At 39.3% G+C, this 16,057-nt stretch overlaps 1 protein-coding gene across 5 annotated transcripts in view; it reads right to left on the reverse strand.

Moving 5' to 3' along the window:
• Nucleotides 1-2,945: 2,945 nt before the first annotated feature.
• The window catches only part of itsn1 (intersectin 1 (SH3 domain protein)), a 48,620-nt gene continuing 35,508 nt past the window's right edge, over nt 2,946-16,057 (reverse strand). For all 5 annotated transcript variants that reach the window (XM_046064200.1, XM_046064198.1, XM_046064197.1 and 2 more), the window contains 15 exons: nt 11,775-11,896; nt 9,973-10,079; nt 9,626-9,727; nt 9,423-9,504; nt 7,987-8,085; nt 7,762-7,845; nt 7,110-7,193; nt 6,516-6,647; nt 6,322-6,402; nt 5,345-5,466; nt 5,111-5,193; nt 4,877-4,960; nt 4,605-4,669; nt 3,750-3,858; nt 2,946-3,637 (listed from right to left, as the gene is read on the reverse strand). In XM_046064200.1, coding sequence (XP_045920156.1) covers nt 3,489-3,637; nt 3,750-3,858; nt 4,605-4,669; nt 4,877-4,960; nt 5,111-5,193; nt 5,345-5,466; nt 6,322-6,402; nt 6,516-6,647; nt 7,110-7,193; nt 7,762-7,845; nt 7,987-8,085; nt 9,423-9,504; nt 9,626-9,727; nt 9,973-10,079; nt 11,775-11,896 — 1,505 coding nt within the window. In that variant the 3' untranslated portion in view covers nt 2,946-3,488. The remainder of the gene's footprint in view (nt 3,638-3,749; nt 3,859-4,604; nt 4,670-4,876; nt 4,961-5,110; nt 5,194-5,344; nt 5,467-6,321; nt 6,403-6,515; nt 6,648-7,109; nt 7,194-7,761; nt 7,846-7,986; nt 8,086-9,422; nt 9,505-9,625; nt 9,728-9,972; nt 10,080-11,774; nt 11,897-16,057) is intronic.

A 16,057-nucleotide genomic window follows, 5' to 3' on the forward strand; every position in this document is an offset into this window, starting at 1 on the left:
CTATTATAGCTGATGTTCCCAAAATACAGTCTATATGACAATATGATAGCTTTAAAGGACAGGGCTGATTATATTCTATATTTTCATATCATTTCATGTCATCAAATCCCACAAAAACACCCAAAACGACAATGAGTTGATCTGTTTAAAGCCTCTGAGCCATAAAGCTCCACTGTCGTCCAAAAACTATTAAAACACATCAGTGAGCCTCACTGTTGCACTGGGTGACATGTTCACCATGAACACACACTGTAGTTCCCACACACACCGTCCTGCTGCCCCAAATACTCACTAGAGCACCACATGTGGATTCATCCACAGCTGAACTTAGTCCCAAACAAATGTACCATTTCCTCCTGTTCGAGTAATGTTTGCTTAAAACTACAGTACAAGAAAAACTATATATCCGTGAGCCATTTTTTTGTTGACTAACAAGTTGTTTGTTTTGGTCTTTCGTGGGATTTGTTAAGAGTGATAAAAATAAAGAATAACACCAGTCTTACACTTTAAAAGTTTGTTTCCTTTAACTTTCCTATTCAAAATGGCCACTATGTGCGACAGTGTGTGTTTTAAAAGTGCTGGGAGTGCTGACGCACAGTAACATTTGTTTCTACACTGAGCTTCCTCAGGGTCAGAGAGTGTGGAAATGATCTAAAAGTCTGTACCTATAAAACACGTCTATATTACACGTCTGCAGTAGCCAAGCAAGTTCAAAGGGGCCCCTTTTCCAGCTCTGGGCCCCCTGATTTTTTTCAGGGTTTGTCATCCCCTGCATAGTGACTGCCACTGTGACAGCTCCACACAGCAGCAACATAACAACAGAGGTTAGATGTGTGACATAAATCGCATAGAACTATGACCCCCCCCCCCGTTAGCGTCCAACATAATACACAAAATAAAAAGACAAATTAAGACATTCTTCTTTACAGTACCCTTAATTTAAATTAGCTGTCACACTATGACAGTCCTGGGTGCCCAGCCATATTATTATCAGCATTATTATGATTGATACATTATTATGAAGTCTTGAAATGTTTATTTACACTGGACACTTGCCATATAGTGGGGTAAAATCATTCTGTATTTTCAGCTCATTAGCATCGTTAGCATTTCTCATTACACCTGTACATATTTAGCACTTTCTGAGATAATGTGGCAAGTGTTCAGTGAAGGTCAGGAAATTCAAAACGGCAAGGTCCCTTTACATGCTGTACCTTAAAAATCTGAAAGCCTGAAGAGACTCTGGAGAGAGAGAGAGAGAGAGAGAGAGAGAGAGAGAGAGAGAGAGAGAGAGAGAGAGAGAGAGAGAGAAAGAGAGAGAGAGAGAAAGAGAGAGAGAAAGAGAGAGAGAGAGAAAGAGAGAAAGAGAGAGAGAGAGAGAGAGGTAAGACCTGACATAAAAAAATACAAATAAAAATGTACACTGAACCGTACCTTTAATCAGCCTGCCCATCTCGACACACACACACACACACACACACACATACACGCACACACACGCACACACAGGTTTTTTGGGACTAAGAAGGAGGGCTGGGATTGTCACTGAAGTGTCGGTGAGACTGTCTGATGAAGCAGAGGAAGAGAAAACAATAAGGACCGGGCTTATCTCCAAGAGGACTGGACTGGATTAAAGTGAACCATATCAGACTAAATAGTGATGCTGGACCAGACTGAAGGAGGACAGGAGTAGACTGGACTGGAACAGAAACAGGCTGATAGTGCAACATAATTCATGTTTTACCTGTTAGCTATAAGAAGTGCACCTTTAGGAGCTGCTTGTTAAAAAAGGTGTCTTCATCTTTAAAATCGTCGCAGTACAAATTTGCATTTTTAAGGCCTGTAACACAACATTTAAGACGTAAAAGACGTATGTAAAACATTTTTGGCCGTGGATATACATTTGAAGAGCTTAAGACATTCAGTGATTTATGCTAACCTGCACACATCCGGTTTTAGGCTGAATTTTAATCTCAGAAATCTGATATGTAGTCTGAAGCTGAAATAATCCGTTTATTTACCGTTTATGTGGAACTGCTGTTTACTGGTGCAAACCAACTAAAATGCTCAAAGCGTTTTACTTTGTGCTGACCGGTTAAAACTGGAAAACTCCTCACATCGCCCCCTGCTGTCTGCGTTCAGACTGCAGGGCTGTTTTAAATGATAAATGAGCATGTCGATGTTGTATAATTCCTAAGTAAGATGTCCACAATGAGACACCACTTAAATAATCGAACGTAGCATCAAGGCTAGTTAGCAATGTTTTTACTAATTTATTTGTATACTGTTCCCTTCTTAAGGCTGGATTAAACTGTTTAGGGGGGGCCCTTTGCTTTCGGGCCCCGGAAACCAACCAGCCCAGATTATCTGTCATATGGACGCTTGGTCATGACGCCTTTGCGTTGCTTTTTAACACCCTGGGGATGTTCAGGGCTCTGTTCGGTCAAGTTAGCAACAATACATATGCAACGTCCTGTTAAAACTTTCAAAATAAAAGTACTTTTAAACATTGTGAAGTGTGGCAGTTTGGTTAGGTTTAAGTAAAGATCATGGTTTGGGTTACTTACTAAGTAATGTTACTTACGGAACTTACATAACCTACGGAGCTTATATAAAAACCAGGGATGCACCGAAACTTCTTGGCCGAAGCCGAAACCAGATGTAATGAAAAGATTGCAGATTTTTTCCATTATATTTTTTCCATTTATTTTGCTTTTTTTTTTGCATAAATTAAATAGTCAAAATGTGTTTTTTACTCAGCGTTTCCCACAGGATTTGGAAAGACTATGGTGGTGGTGGGAGGGGGGGGTCCGAGGCCCGAGAGGGTCCAGTAAAGTAAATTACATGTGTCCATTTACTTTTAATGGACACATGTAATAAATTTTATACTTTCTGTGAATATAATCCAATTAATCTTATTCATCATCCTGTATAGACACCTTATTTTGAAAACCGGACGTTGTCACATGTGTTTCCTCCTCGTGCTAAATTCATCAAGTCCGAGCCAGTTTGATAAATAATGTTGTATGTGGTTCTCGTCCGGCGTAACATGAGGACTTCCCAGCCTCTCCTCAGGCAGGACTCTCATACTGCAACACTCGTCTTTGTAAAGAGACAAAGTGAGTCTATAACCTGCCTGTCAGCACGCTCTGGGACCTTTCAGTGGATTTACCATAAAGGCTTGAATACGTGTGCACTCCAGATTTAGGTGCGGCTAGTTTAATCGGCCCGGGCAATCCAGCATTGCTGTTCCTAATTTACTAAATATTATTATTTTCTCTTTTATTTTAACAAGCAAGTAAACAGATACTTTCCCTCCGCTGAATGTACTGAACACCTTAAACGTAAACAGCCTGTAAAGAATAAGAAACCGAACCAGATCAGTCGAATCTTCCAGTCCTGTCTAATCCGGCCCAACTGTCGGATCCGCATCGTATCTCTTAGTTCCTTTTTGGTCCAATCCAGTCCAGTAGGACCCTGTCCAGGTTTTAGGGTTCTTCAAACAGCTGGAGGTCCAACCTGACCACAATCTCTCCTGTGGGAACTTCGTGGAGCAGCAACCGCTTCGTGATTGGTCCTTTAGAGCCCTGGTCCTTCTTTATCTCAGCCAACCGGATCTCTGTCCTGCCCAGGAAGTCTGGGGGGAGAAAGTCAAAGAGAGAGAAATGTACAATAAAGCCATTTATCCCGACTGTAGAACAGGAAACCTGAAGGGAAATCTTTTAAACCACTGTGTTGTTATTACTGACCGTCAGGCGAGAACTGGTCTCGTTCAAACACAGTGACACAGAGGACGTCCTGTTCCAGGTCCTTTATAAAAAACTGACAATTCGAGTTCCACTTTGGATTCAATGTGTCCTACAAAGAGAGAATTTACAAGTTACACATTTTGTGAGAGTGAGATTATACTTTAGATCTTTATTCTTACTGCATAATAAAACAGCCAATAGATGGATCATTTGTTCAGCAGACTCGGACCAGTACAGAAGAATAAAAACAATGTTGGAGTCTGTTCAAAGCTGAATTGGACAGTCAATCAGTATGTATTTTTATGGTTTTAATTATGAAATTAGACCTACAGCCCTTTTCAACTACAAAATAGGTTGTTCTTAATGACCAAAGGCCAATTTATTCTTCTGCGTCGTGTTTGTGACAAAAGGGGCTGGAACTGAGCGGCTCATGTTGGGAGTTGTAGCTGATCGATGTTGAACAGCAGTTATTTTACTGAAATTACTAAAACGCAGAAATGAGAGAAGGCGTCCGAGGAGATGGCATGTACGACCCTTGCACCGGTTGCGTAGGAGGAAATGCGATGCTACCAAGCCGACCAATCGCAGCTCTTGCGGTCCGCGATTTATAGTTACATTTTTGGAAAGAGGTTCTCGTCACGCCGTGGATTTGATGCAGGAGCATACATTGGCCTTTAGACTTCCCCTTGATTTGCATGTAACTGCCTATCAAACTTGGGTTACTGTTATTGGTCACAGCAGAATCCCCATCTACCATTATTTCTCTTTTTAGTCTCTAAAGGAGGATCACAGAGTAAGTGAAGGAAGGAAAACTCTCACACATGCATGTTAAACTAATCAAAACCATAGTCATACCTGTAATGTTTTTGTGATATGGCACTGCGAACCCATGGTTACCTCACAGTATGGGTTACTTTTTCCTGGAAATACAGACAGACATTTATCTACTGAGGATGAGAATATTCTACCACATACAAACACTGTCTATTTAAAGACTGCAGCTGAATCACTAGCTGACTGTTACTTTAGCTTTGAGCAGAATGAGCGTCTGAAGCTTTGTACTTTAGGTGCACTTTGTGTCGACTTTATCTCTTTTTCACATTTCAGTAAGAGGAGTGTGTACGTACCGTGGGAGCGACAGGGTTTGAGCTCGATTCCCTCCACAATGTTGACCATCAGTCGACCAATACCTGTGGCCCTCTGAGAACGCACTGAGACAAAGATTTACAGGGAAATTAGTTTTATTATTTATCATAAGTCATCATAAAGTTTCATCGTGGAAAATCTGTTTGACTATTTAAACATTTATTCAGTTGCCTTTAACAAAACATTCAGGATGGAGGAAAGAGAGGGAGAGATACCTAGATACGCCTTCTCTCTCTTCTTCTTCTCTGTCTCAATGAAAAGTTCTGAAGCTGCCTTAATTTTCTGAACCCACGCCGTCCTGCATAAACACACAAACACATGCTTTTTAGAGCAACAATCCATCACAAATAGCCATAATTGAGAAAAGACAGGTCGGAAAAACAAAGAGTTGTATTAAAATCTGTGTGTCTGGTTTAGTCTCATGTGTCTTATCCGTGTGTCCGTATTACCTTTCATTGATACTTTCTGCTCGGAGTGTGTAAACTCGGTCTATGTGAGAGATGTGGAACAGAGGCTCATCTCCTGACGGGTCCGTCGGCAGCTTCACTAACACTTCATTTAAGAAGATTGGCTGAAAGAGACAAGAGAGCTCAGTTATTATGAGTTAGTGTGAGTCATGTAGGGGGTACAGATACTTTTACTGTAGGTCCGTTCAAAGTAAGTTTCAATTGAAATGCATCGCCTCACCAAGCTGCAATATCTGCAGTCTTCCAAAACACATATGTAAGATGTTTTCAGCATTTGCTGTCCTTGTATTTAGCTGTATGTCTGTTTCTATCCATCTTTATGTAAATTGTTCTGTGCGTAACATTAAGAGCAACCACAAAAAACTCAAATTCCTCGTTTGTGTTTAAATACTTGGCCAATAAAGCGGATTCTGAAATGCAGCGTCTTCCTTTTAATAAATTTCAAATAACGTTTTAAGCTTGTGTAAGTTCTCAAAATGAACAAAATTGAGAATACGCAGTAGATGTCTTCAGCTGGCAGCCGCAAACCGGTTACAGGGGCTGCAACTTATTCCTTTGCAGCAATTGTGTCTGTCAAAATTACGTCCACAAAAACTGCTTCTTTGTGAGTTGTTGCAGGAAACCCTGGTGGAAACGAGTGCGAGGAGTTTGTTGTGTACGTAAAGAGGAGCTGCTGGTAAGACTTTATTTCCTAATGGTACTCCAACACAACAAACTCCTCTCTCCCACTGTGACTAAAGTTTCCACCGTCATCTACCTGCAACAATTCACCTCTCACGAGATTTCGGAGCGAGAAAATTGTTTTATTCTTATACTTATAATCTTTTATGCAATTACTTATAAGAGTGCTATTTTCATTTTCATTTGTGAAAATAGAGCCCAGGTTTCAAGATACAGAAGTTACTCTTTAAGCACCTGTTTGAATGCGCGTCTGTGTATCAGTGTGTGTGTCGTCCTACCGTCTTGTACATGCGGTACTGCAGGTGTGTTTTCGAGGAGAAGACTTTGTCCGAGCCTGACGAGCCCAGAGGTTTGGTCACCTGTGAGAGGGACAATGAGAAAGATTTAGAAACAAGAAATAACTTAACTTTGTGGTTGTGCAGAAGAAACACACACAGTCACGTAGACGTAGCCAGAGAAACGCCAGACTCACCTGCGTCAGCAGCAGGAAGTCATTGAACAGGAAGCCGTAGAGCTCTTTGCTGCTCTTGGCTTTAAACAGTTTCCCGCTGTGGAGGAACTTCCTGGGACCCAGACAGTTGGTGACGGAGTTAAACACCAGTTGCTGAAGGATAAAGAAGGAAATGTGTTTCTTTTTTCTACTGACAAAGTAACAGTTTATTCTATAAAACATATCAATTAATGCCCAGAATCCAAAGTGACATATTTAGATGGATAATTTTGTCTGATTAACACGTTTAAATTACTAAAATGCAAGTTTTAATAATTGCCTCTGTTCTTGTTATTTTGACGCTGCTGTTCTATTTACCCAGGCGTTAAGGGCATGTATAAGAACATATATACTTAAATTATACATGTATAAATTAAGCTTATCTTATTATGTTGAAGTTGCTCGGATGAGATCAACAGGATGTACGTTGGTGATCTGACTTAAAGCGATCAGTTAGTCACCCTGCATGTGTTTATTATTAAACAGTATGGACAACCAGACACATGGTGGTTAATATATCTATGTTTGTGTAGCTTCGTGTGTGTGTGTGTGTGTGTGTGTGTGTGTTGCAGTTACCTCAGACAGGCCTTCGCACTGGACGTGAGCCTGAATCCACTCCAGACGATCAGAGTTCTCCTTCTCCCTGACGCCCTCATTCACCTAAAAAAACAAACACACCGAAAATATACCATCATTATAAAACATATGCTACATTCACATATATACAAACAGACTTTTGCCTACATATAGTCGGATGTAATGAAAGTAAACAAGAGCTGGTGCAGGAGAGGCAGGAAGCTTAAAGCTTAGACGTCACCTCTTACAACCAGGCAAAATAAGCAGAATCACATTGGATAGAATTTATACAAATCAGGAAAAAAAAAAAAAGAGAAGAAGCAGATATAAAGATATTTCTCATTTCAGTCGTACAAAGAACAAGATGTTATATAAGCAAACAAAGATGATGAACAATATATGAGTTTAAATTCCGCAAAACAGATTTAATTAAATAATTATAATGAGCAGGCCTATAAATATTATTTTAGGAGGTTAAAAAAGAAAATAAGTAACATTTACTCTGAGTAAATTTTAAATGAGCTACTTTTACTTGAGTAGATTTTTATACCAGTAACTTTACTTGTACTTAAGTAAAAAATCATCATTGCAACGGTATTTTTTCTAAAGTACAATATTTTAGTACTCTTTCCACCTCTGTGTGTGTGTTTACCTGAGAGCACAGCTCCTCTGCTTTCTCCAGAGCAGCTTTCAGATGGCTGTGGTCTGGATGTGACTCTGGAGTATTTTCTATGATCTACAAATCAGTAACGACAGACAGGAAAAATGAGAAGAGGAGGAATCCAAAGTGCACTGGTGGCTTGAATGTTGACGCGAAAGTCTTCATACACCCTTTTAAAATGCGAGTGGGTGAGATGTGTTTGTGTGTCGTACGCACGTTCTTGATGATGAGCGGGTAGCGAGTAACTCTCTGCATAGGTTTGAGCAGGAAGCTGGACAGAGGCATTCCCTTACACCTGGGATCCATGGCTAACCTCTGATCCAGAGAGACAGAAAGACAGAGACAGTATTAGAAAAAAATGTCCAATCAGGGCTTTTTACAATATTTACTGGTGGTTAAAATGAGAACTAGGGTTACTGCTAATGTGCTACAAAGCTGCAGTTTGTTTATCTGTTAAAATCACATTACTGTAAAACTTCAGTTAAAAGCCTAGTCCCAATTAGACGCATGTCCCTTTTACTGGTGTGGCTACACGTTTTGACAAATAAACACAGGTCTCAACCAGAAGCCTGGTCTGTTTTTTATAGAAGTTCTTTGGATTTATAAAACCACCAGATTTACCACCATGATTTGGCAAACAAGAGAGACAAAAAAGAAGTAGTGACTTCCTGCCTTTGATGCATTCAAAGCAAGAATATGTTTCCATTCCTTGATTATTTATATCCCTTTAGTGCGTAAAGGTCCACCGATGAAAAGAATCAAAACGTTTTTTCATAAAAATGAATCCAAGTTGAAATAACTGCAGAAACCTTCAGCTTTCATCCTTTCTAAGGTAGGCTACAGGTATTTATAAGTAAGTAATTAAGTAATATTCATACTGGTTTAAATAAACAATTTGATAGTAACCCATTTCCTTCATTCATTCATTGCTGAGCAAATGTTTTGTGTGAAAGGATTTAAAGGCCTGATACCAGATACAGGCAGGGTGAGTTCAGTGTTCAGTAATAATAATCGTTATTAATAGAGCACTTTTCAAAAACAAGTTACAAAGTGCTTTAACAAGTGCAAAGGCAATAAAATACATAAAATCAAATACACAATAAAAGCAAGAAAACACTTCAGAGACTAAAAGACACGTTAGAAGTAAATATAAAATATATATAAAGTCAAATAAGATCGGGAAAGGCTCTCCTATAAAAGTATGTTTTAAGAAGGGACTTATAATATGTTGCTTTTAAAGATTAACCTGAGTTTTTATAATGAAATTGCTGTGAAATCTGTCTGTAAGAGCAAATTCACGCTCTCTGCATAAATAGGAACCAACCTTTGGTTCCTCAGATGCTACCCGGAAGAACAGACAGTTTTTGACCACGCACACACACACACACACACACACACACACACACACACACACACACTTACCACAAACACCTACCACACCACTACACAGCCACACACACACACACAGTGTGTGAAACAAATGAAACCAATGGCTTTAACGGCACTTTCATAGATCAAATTAGGTAAAAGTTTGTTAATTCCACAACACATCAGGGGCTTAAAGCTGGGGCTTATCCTCTACACTGTCTTCTTATAAACTAAATATAAACTTCTGTTTCTCGCTCTCCTTACACATACAGAGTGTTTCGTACCTTCAAGAAGTCTTTGATCTCAGGGTTGTCGTCCGTCTTCTGCTGAATCAGAGTGGCTCCGTTCAGCTGACACGAACAGAACCTGAGCGCAGAATTGACCACAGGATTAGACAAGATGCACATTAAACTCAGGCTGTTTGCAGACAGAAATCATCTGACTTCCTGATTGATTAAAGATGGGGTTAAGAGATGACAGACAGAACCTGATGTATGGCTGCATGTGAGGCAGCTGGTTGGTCAGGATGTCACCAATCATCTTCACAGGCATCCGATCACCTGACATCTTCTTCCTCACTCTCAGAGCCCTGCGGGGGGTATATATATATATATATATATATATATACATATAAAATGGATTTCAGAAAACATCCATGGTTTCCAAAGATGCCAAATATGTCAGTGCCAAATATCAATGACTAAAATTCAAATGAAGCCGCTGACGCTTTGACTTGTGGTTTGCGATGCGTATCAGATCTCTTCATGTTACTTCAGACAAAATCGACTGTTTGCCTGTGTGTGCACGAGTATGTGTGAATGTATTTCTCTTTACTTGAGCAGCTTGATGTTGCACATGATAAGCTCCTTCCAGTTGACAAAGATCATGGCCACTTCCTTCTCCGTCAGCAACTCGCACTCCAGGAGAGGCTTGTGAAAGATCTAAACACAAGCGGAGAAATTACAACATATTTTACCAATACTAATCAAAACACAGGTATTACTACTATGTAACTTGAAAATCAGTTTGCTACTTCACATCTCAGTGGGAAATTCTTGTGGGAGGATGTGTTTGAATGTAAATGTATAAAGGTGCATTCATGCGGTGTCGGAATAATCGGAAAATGTATTTCCCAACTGGGAAAGTTAACGTGAACGCCCCGTGAAGTTGGAACAACTCAGAAAGTCTAAGAAAATTTTGGTACGTGAGCTGCCGAGTTGTTGACGTCATACATTTAGAAACATTATGGACAACATATGGTAAGACACTTTTAATTAATGGTTAGTTGTCGTTTTTGCTAATATGTCATTTGTAATATGATATTAGGTTATAACGCTTAGTTTGCTGTCCATACAGAGTGACTTAGATTGATTAGAAAAGTTAATTTATTAGCAGTATTTGCAGAACAAGCAATATTTTTTAATTTTCAGGTAATGCACTGGTACAGTAACAACTCTGGGACAAAAGTAATAGAAAGTTTTGAACTGCTTCAGCATACTTGGATAACGATACACTTTTACTACTTTGTAGTAGTATCCATGTTTCTACATTTCGTCTTAACGGAGACCTATTATGCTTTTCCATATTTTATGACTTATCTACAATGTTACAATGTTGGATGTTCATGTTAAATGTGGCCAAAGCTTAAAATAATGAGGGTAAAGTATTTAAAAGAAATCACTGTGAGCAAAAACCTCAGATTTCCTCCTGTTGTGAACGCTCTGTTTTACGGAGCCAGACGAAGCCGGTATTCCATAAATGGTCATTTGCACCACACAGCAACGCTCAGTCTGTCTGTACAGCCTGGTAACATGCTTCAGGGCTTGGCCAATCAGAAGACAGTGGGCTTTTTTGGGAGGGGGGGATTAAAGAGACAGGAGCATCTACAGCTTGTTTCAGACAGAGGCTGAAATGAAGGCCTACATGAAGAGTCAGTATAAGATAGAGTTATGTTTTTGAGCTTTGAATCATGCAAAGCTACTATACAGGAGTCACAGAACTACAATATAGGACTGGAAAAGCAGCTTAATAGGTCTCCTTTAACAGGGACATGAACACAAGTCGGAAGAAAGACTTTACAACTCAGGAACTAGGACACCATAATTCTTGCTAAAAAGCTAAAGCTGCCCTCTCACTTCGCACACTGGCAGCTACAAATATGAGCCTGAATTCCCTGATATCCTGTGAACAGCTCACATAAAGCACGTGTTTCCTTTGTAAAAAACAAAAAAAAAAAAATGGAGAAGAGAACCCATGAATAAAACAGCTTTTTCAGTAACTATTTGTTGGTTGTTGACAAAGTTTGTGTTAGTAATACTGTTGTTTGTGTTTAAGTCATATATGAAATCAGTACTTCAAACCAAATAAAGTCAAAAATAGTTAAAATATTTCATGCTGATGAAGCGGTTAACAGTCACAAAATAAAAATTATGTATTGCTCATTTTAATACTGTCATAGTGGAAAAGCTTCTGAAATAAAAATCTTGATGATGTGCATCATAGGAAAGCCAGATTCTACTGTTACAGAAACATCTGAGATGCACAAAAAACGTAATTACAATCGACAGATATTCAAAGTAAATTACATTTCGTCTCAGTGATACGTAATCTATCTACATATTATAAACACTGCTGACCTCTGTGACGAGCTGCAGATCGTTGACGTAGTTCTCCTCAGTGACGATCAGCTCGTGGATGTATCCCTGCCTCTTCCTCTCCATGGGACTCAGCATGTCCAGCAGGTGGAGGTCGGCGCACCCTGAAATACAAAAAAAATCACACATACAAGCTGTCAATCAAACATCTTGAAAAAAAAGATCCCATTATACCTGCATTAACACATTACAAACAAAATACATACCTGAGATCAACAAACAGGCAGTGGGACTGACAGTGGTACACTCTGGAGAAGTGTTGAGTCATTGTGTTGTTTTATATTTAATGAGTTTACATTTGTGTAAGTGCTCAGAGATAAAAAGGGGAAAGTCTACTAAAAGTTAATATGACAGCGGCTCTGTTCATTTAGGTATTGCGGTTCTTGTTAGGTTTTTACCTAAACGAGGACGCTTCCTAATACGTCTTCTGCTTTGACTGTAGAGAGCAGAAACTGTCTGCATGTTGACGTGCAACAGTGTGGTTTAGTTTTCTGAATGTCAAAGTAATTCTAAAGATATTTATGACTTTTGTTACCTAAAATAGTTTCAAGCTGACTGCAAATTGAGGAAGAAAAATATTTTTTAAGGCTTTTTAAAATGTTGCTGCCGTGGATTCATTTAATTTCTCTCCAGCAACATTAAACTGAGATGTGATAAGGTTCTGCTGCAGTTATAAGTCCTTCTGGACAACAGTGGTATTCAACAAAGATTTGGTTGTGCAAATTAAAGCTGCATTAATCTCTTTTTGGCCACTCGGAAACAGACAAACTACAGATAGAATTATTATTGCCTTATTAAATGATTTTTTTTTAGCTGAACAAGTTGGTGATAACTTTTATTCATTTGATTCAATGTTATTATATATATTTAATAAATGTGGCTTTAAGTGATATCATTCACTATTAAAAAAAACTTACTTGTATTTTAAAAGTTATTTAGGGAAAAGTATTTGTTTAACTGTAAAATTCAATGTTTTATCCTGAAAATAAAAAAGGACACTTCCTTAGCTTTAAGGCAGATTTCTTGAATTACAAGTGTGTGTGTGTGTGTGTGTGTGTGTGTGTGTGTGTGTGTGTGTGTGTGTGTGTGTGTGTGTGTGTGTGTGTGTGTGTGTGTGTGTGTGTGTGTGTGTGTGTGTGTGTGTGAGAGAGAGAGAGAGAGTAATGAGGCCAGTCGACTGCAAGTCTGTCTCAGAGCGTTTAATCATCAGGACCAGTCAGATTCACCGCTTCATCAAAATCTCCACCAATAAAACCTCAGGACATTGTTACTATCAACGCTATGCTAACATTCTGTACATTTCATTCACTCATTCAAGTATCCTTTTAGTTCCTTTGTGTTTCCATCTGACCATTGACGTCCATAAAATTGCTCATTCATGCTTCATTTTCACTCACTCACTCACACTCATTTATGCGCACACTGACACCAAGTGTGGTTACATTTGGCCTGGCTGTTAATCCATCAGTTGCTATTTATATCCATATGAAGCACCAACCATTACCATTTATTAGATTGAGTATAGATCATACAGAGATTTTTATTTTTATTTTTTAAACAAACCACACTAGACCAGAGCCGTGCTTCGGAGCAGCGTATGTAAAAAATGGTAAAAGACATAAAAGTTAGTAGCTTGGGCTGCACCATAAATTCATTCTATAAATGCAGAGTATGTGCTGCTCCCATCTGCAAATGATTTAAAGTTAATGCTAACAGGGCTGCTGATAAGGAGCGTTAGGCAAGATAGTAACAGGCAGAGATACAATATTAGGAAGTGTGATATCAAACCCAGCTGGTGTGGCGCACGGCTCTGGTCCAGGTGGGTCTTTGTTCTAACCTACAATACTTACTCTGACTGTGAGATGACTCGACCATCGGTTACCAAATTGACTAAAAAAAAAAAAACGTACTCCCTGACCCTGAAAACCAGGATCTGTTAAAACAAAAATCTGCTCAGATTTCCCAAAACAAACCAATGGACCCAGTTTGTTTAAGAACCGATGGTATTTGACTCATCACCCAATCAGAGACCCTTCACCTGAAATACTGACACACTGAAGAGCCAATGGGATCCAAGCAGGTTAATAATAATAACAACAACAACAACATCTCTATTGCTTGTTGTATAAAACGTTGTGTAGTTGTTCATTACTCTTTTCATCCATTGTTTGTGTTTCTGAGGGTAAACAATAAAATCACAATACTGTTATCTGGATAAACAACAACAAAAAAATAAAATAAAAATCTGATATGGCGAATACTAGTCTGTTGCTATGCGAACAAATAGATGGGCGGTCCTGTTGCTGTCGGACATGGAAACCACAGTCTCTGGTAATATATATATATATTATTAAAAAAGTGAGGTTATGCTGTCTGTGTGTACGTTTCTCTACCAGTCTGTCTCTGTCCCTCAACACACACCTGGTAAATCAGTAATATGATAGGATAAAATACAATATACGATGTTTTAAAGACTTGGAACAGTGCTGCTTAAGATTAACGGCGTTTAATGGGGAACAAACTGTGCTAAATGTTTGACTGCAGCTACATCATTTGGAGTTATGAACTGAAAGTAATGCAGCTGGAGGTGGAAAAACAGCTACAGTCAGAGTCCAGGATGTTTTCAGTCCGGTGCCTCCGTGTAGATGTTCTTAGTGCGAGTTTACAATTTCACAGTTCACTGTCCCTTCCTTAATATCTTGTAGGGGTGAAATGATTGGTTTGGTACAGTTGGTTTGCGGTACAGTTGGTTTGCAGTGCAGGGGGGTGGGGGTGGGGGTGGGGGGGGGAAGTAAAAAGCCAACTTAAAATCTGCTTCTTCTTCTTTAATACAATGAGCTAAAAGACTACTTTCAAAAGGTGCATCACAGTGTGGAAAATCCAAGGAGGTAGAGCACGAATTACTTAAAAATATCACTAGTTTGTGAAATTGAGCCACAACTAAAAACAGCTGGGCTTTTTAAAAAGGAGAAGTTTGTCATTTTGGGAACTTATTTGCTTTCTTACTGAGTGTGAGATGAGAACATCGACACCACTCTCACATATCTCCCTTAAATATGAAGCTATAGAGCCAGAAGTCAATTATTTTAGCTTAGCAATAAAAGCTGGATGCCAAAATAAAAGCTCACTAATTAACACATTTGATTCTTGTTTGTTTTAACAAGTAGAAACAGGAATATAAAACATTTATTTTGTAGTGTTTCGAGGAGTTTAATGCTGGCTTTAGAGGTGTTTTAGAAGAATTTTCACTAAGTTAACCGTTCCTCCAGTTCCTCCAGTTTTATGCTAAGCTAAGCTAATTACCTCCTGGTGCTAGCTTCACATTTAACTGAGACATGAGAGTGGTGTTTATATCCCCATTTAACTCATAAGCAAATTCGCCCAAAAATGTCAAACTACTCTTTTAACTGGAATGATTCAAAGATCTGACAATGGCCGTTTGGACAAATCGTTCCACCCCTACATATTTAGTACCAACTGTGTGTCATGTCACTGTCCACTATCCTGGTGCAGCCGTCAAACAGTGTGGCAGCTACTCATCATCATAGCAACAGACAAAACAATAAACATGTAAACAAAAATAACAACAACAGAACATGAAACGGATCATTTAAAGTTAATACATATTCAGAATGTTAAACTACTACGGATAAAAACGTTATCACTGTGTCTGAGTGTGTGTGTTTGTGTGTGTGCATACTCTGTACCATGCTGCATTTTGTATGTGCGAGCGTGTAATTTGGTTAGCTAGTACGCTAAGCAGGTTACAGCATGGCTTTTCATTTTTAACCCTGTGCTACGGGTTCAATTCCAGCTGCTCGCTCCCTTCCGTGCCTCCTTGCGTCTTTCCCTAGCAGAGAAAGACAGGAGGAGAAACGAACATCCACACTACTACGTTTTAAAGTTTTAAAAAGAAAACGATCTCCGTCAGCGTTTTAACTGCAACGCACTGTGACTGAAGACGCACAACAAGTGGCCGTTCACATACACTGGGCACGTGTGTGCCGGTGGTAACAGGAAGCAGACTGTCTACTCCGCAGTTGTAGAAGATTTACAAATTTCTCCATTTTAGATCTTTGGATTCGCCGTTTCAGTCTGGACGGGTGGCGGAAACGTTGCAAAAGGTTCAAACGTAGCAGTGTGTAACAGACCAACTGGAAAACCATAGAAGGGAGCAGCATCCTGGGTTGAACTCATGTGGGACGTGTCTCAATACTGCCTCATTTCCTCTCCTCTCCAATACATCTCCTTTTGAGGGGTGAAGG

This window comes from Micropterus dolomieu, linkage group LG12 (assembly GCF_021292245.1).
Source record: "Micropterus dolomieu isolate WLL.071019.BEF.003 ecotype Adirondacks linkage group LG12, ASM2129224v1, whole genome shotgun sequence".
NCBI classification, from domain to species: domain Eukaryota; kingdom Metazoa; phylum Chordata; class Actinopteri; order Centrarchiformes; family Centrarchidae; genus Micropterus; species Micropterus dolomieu.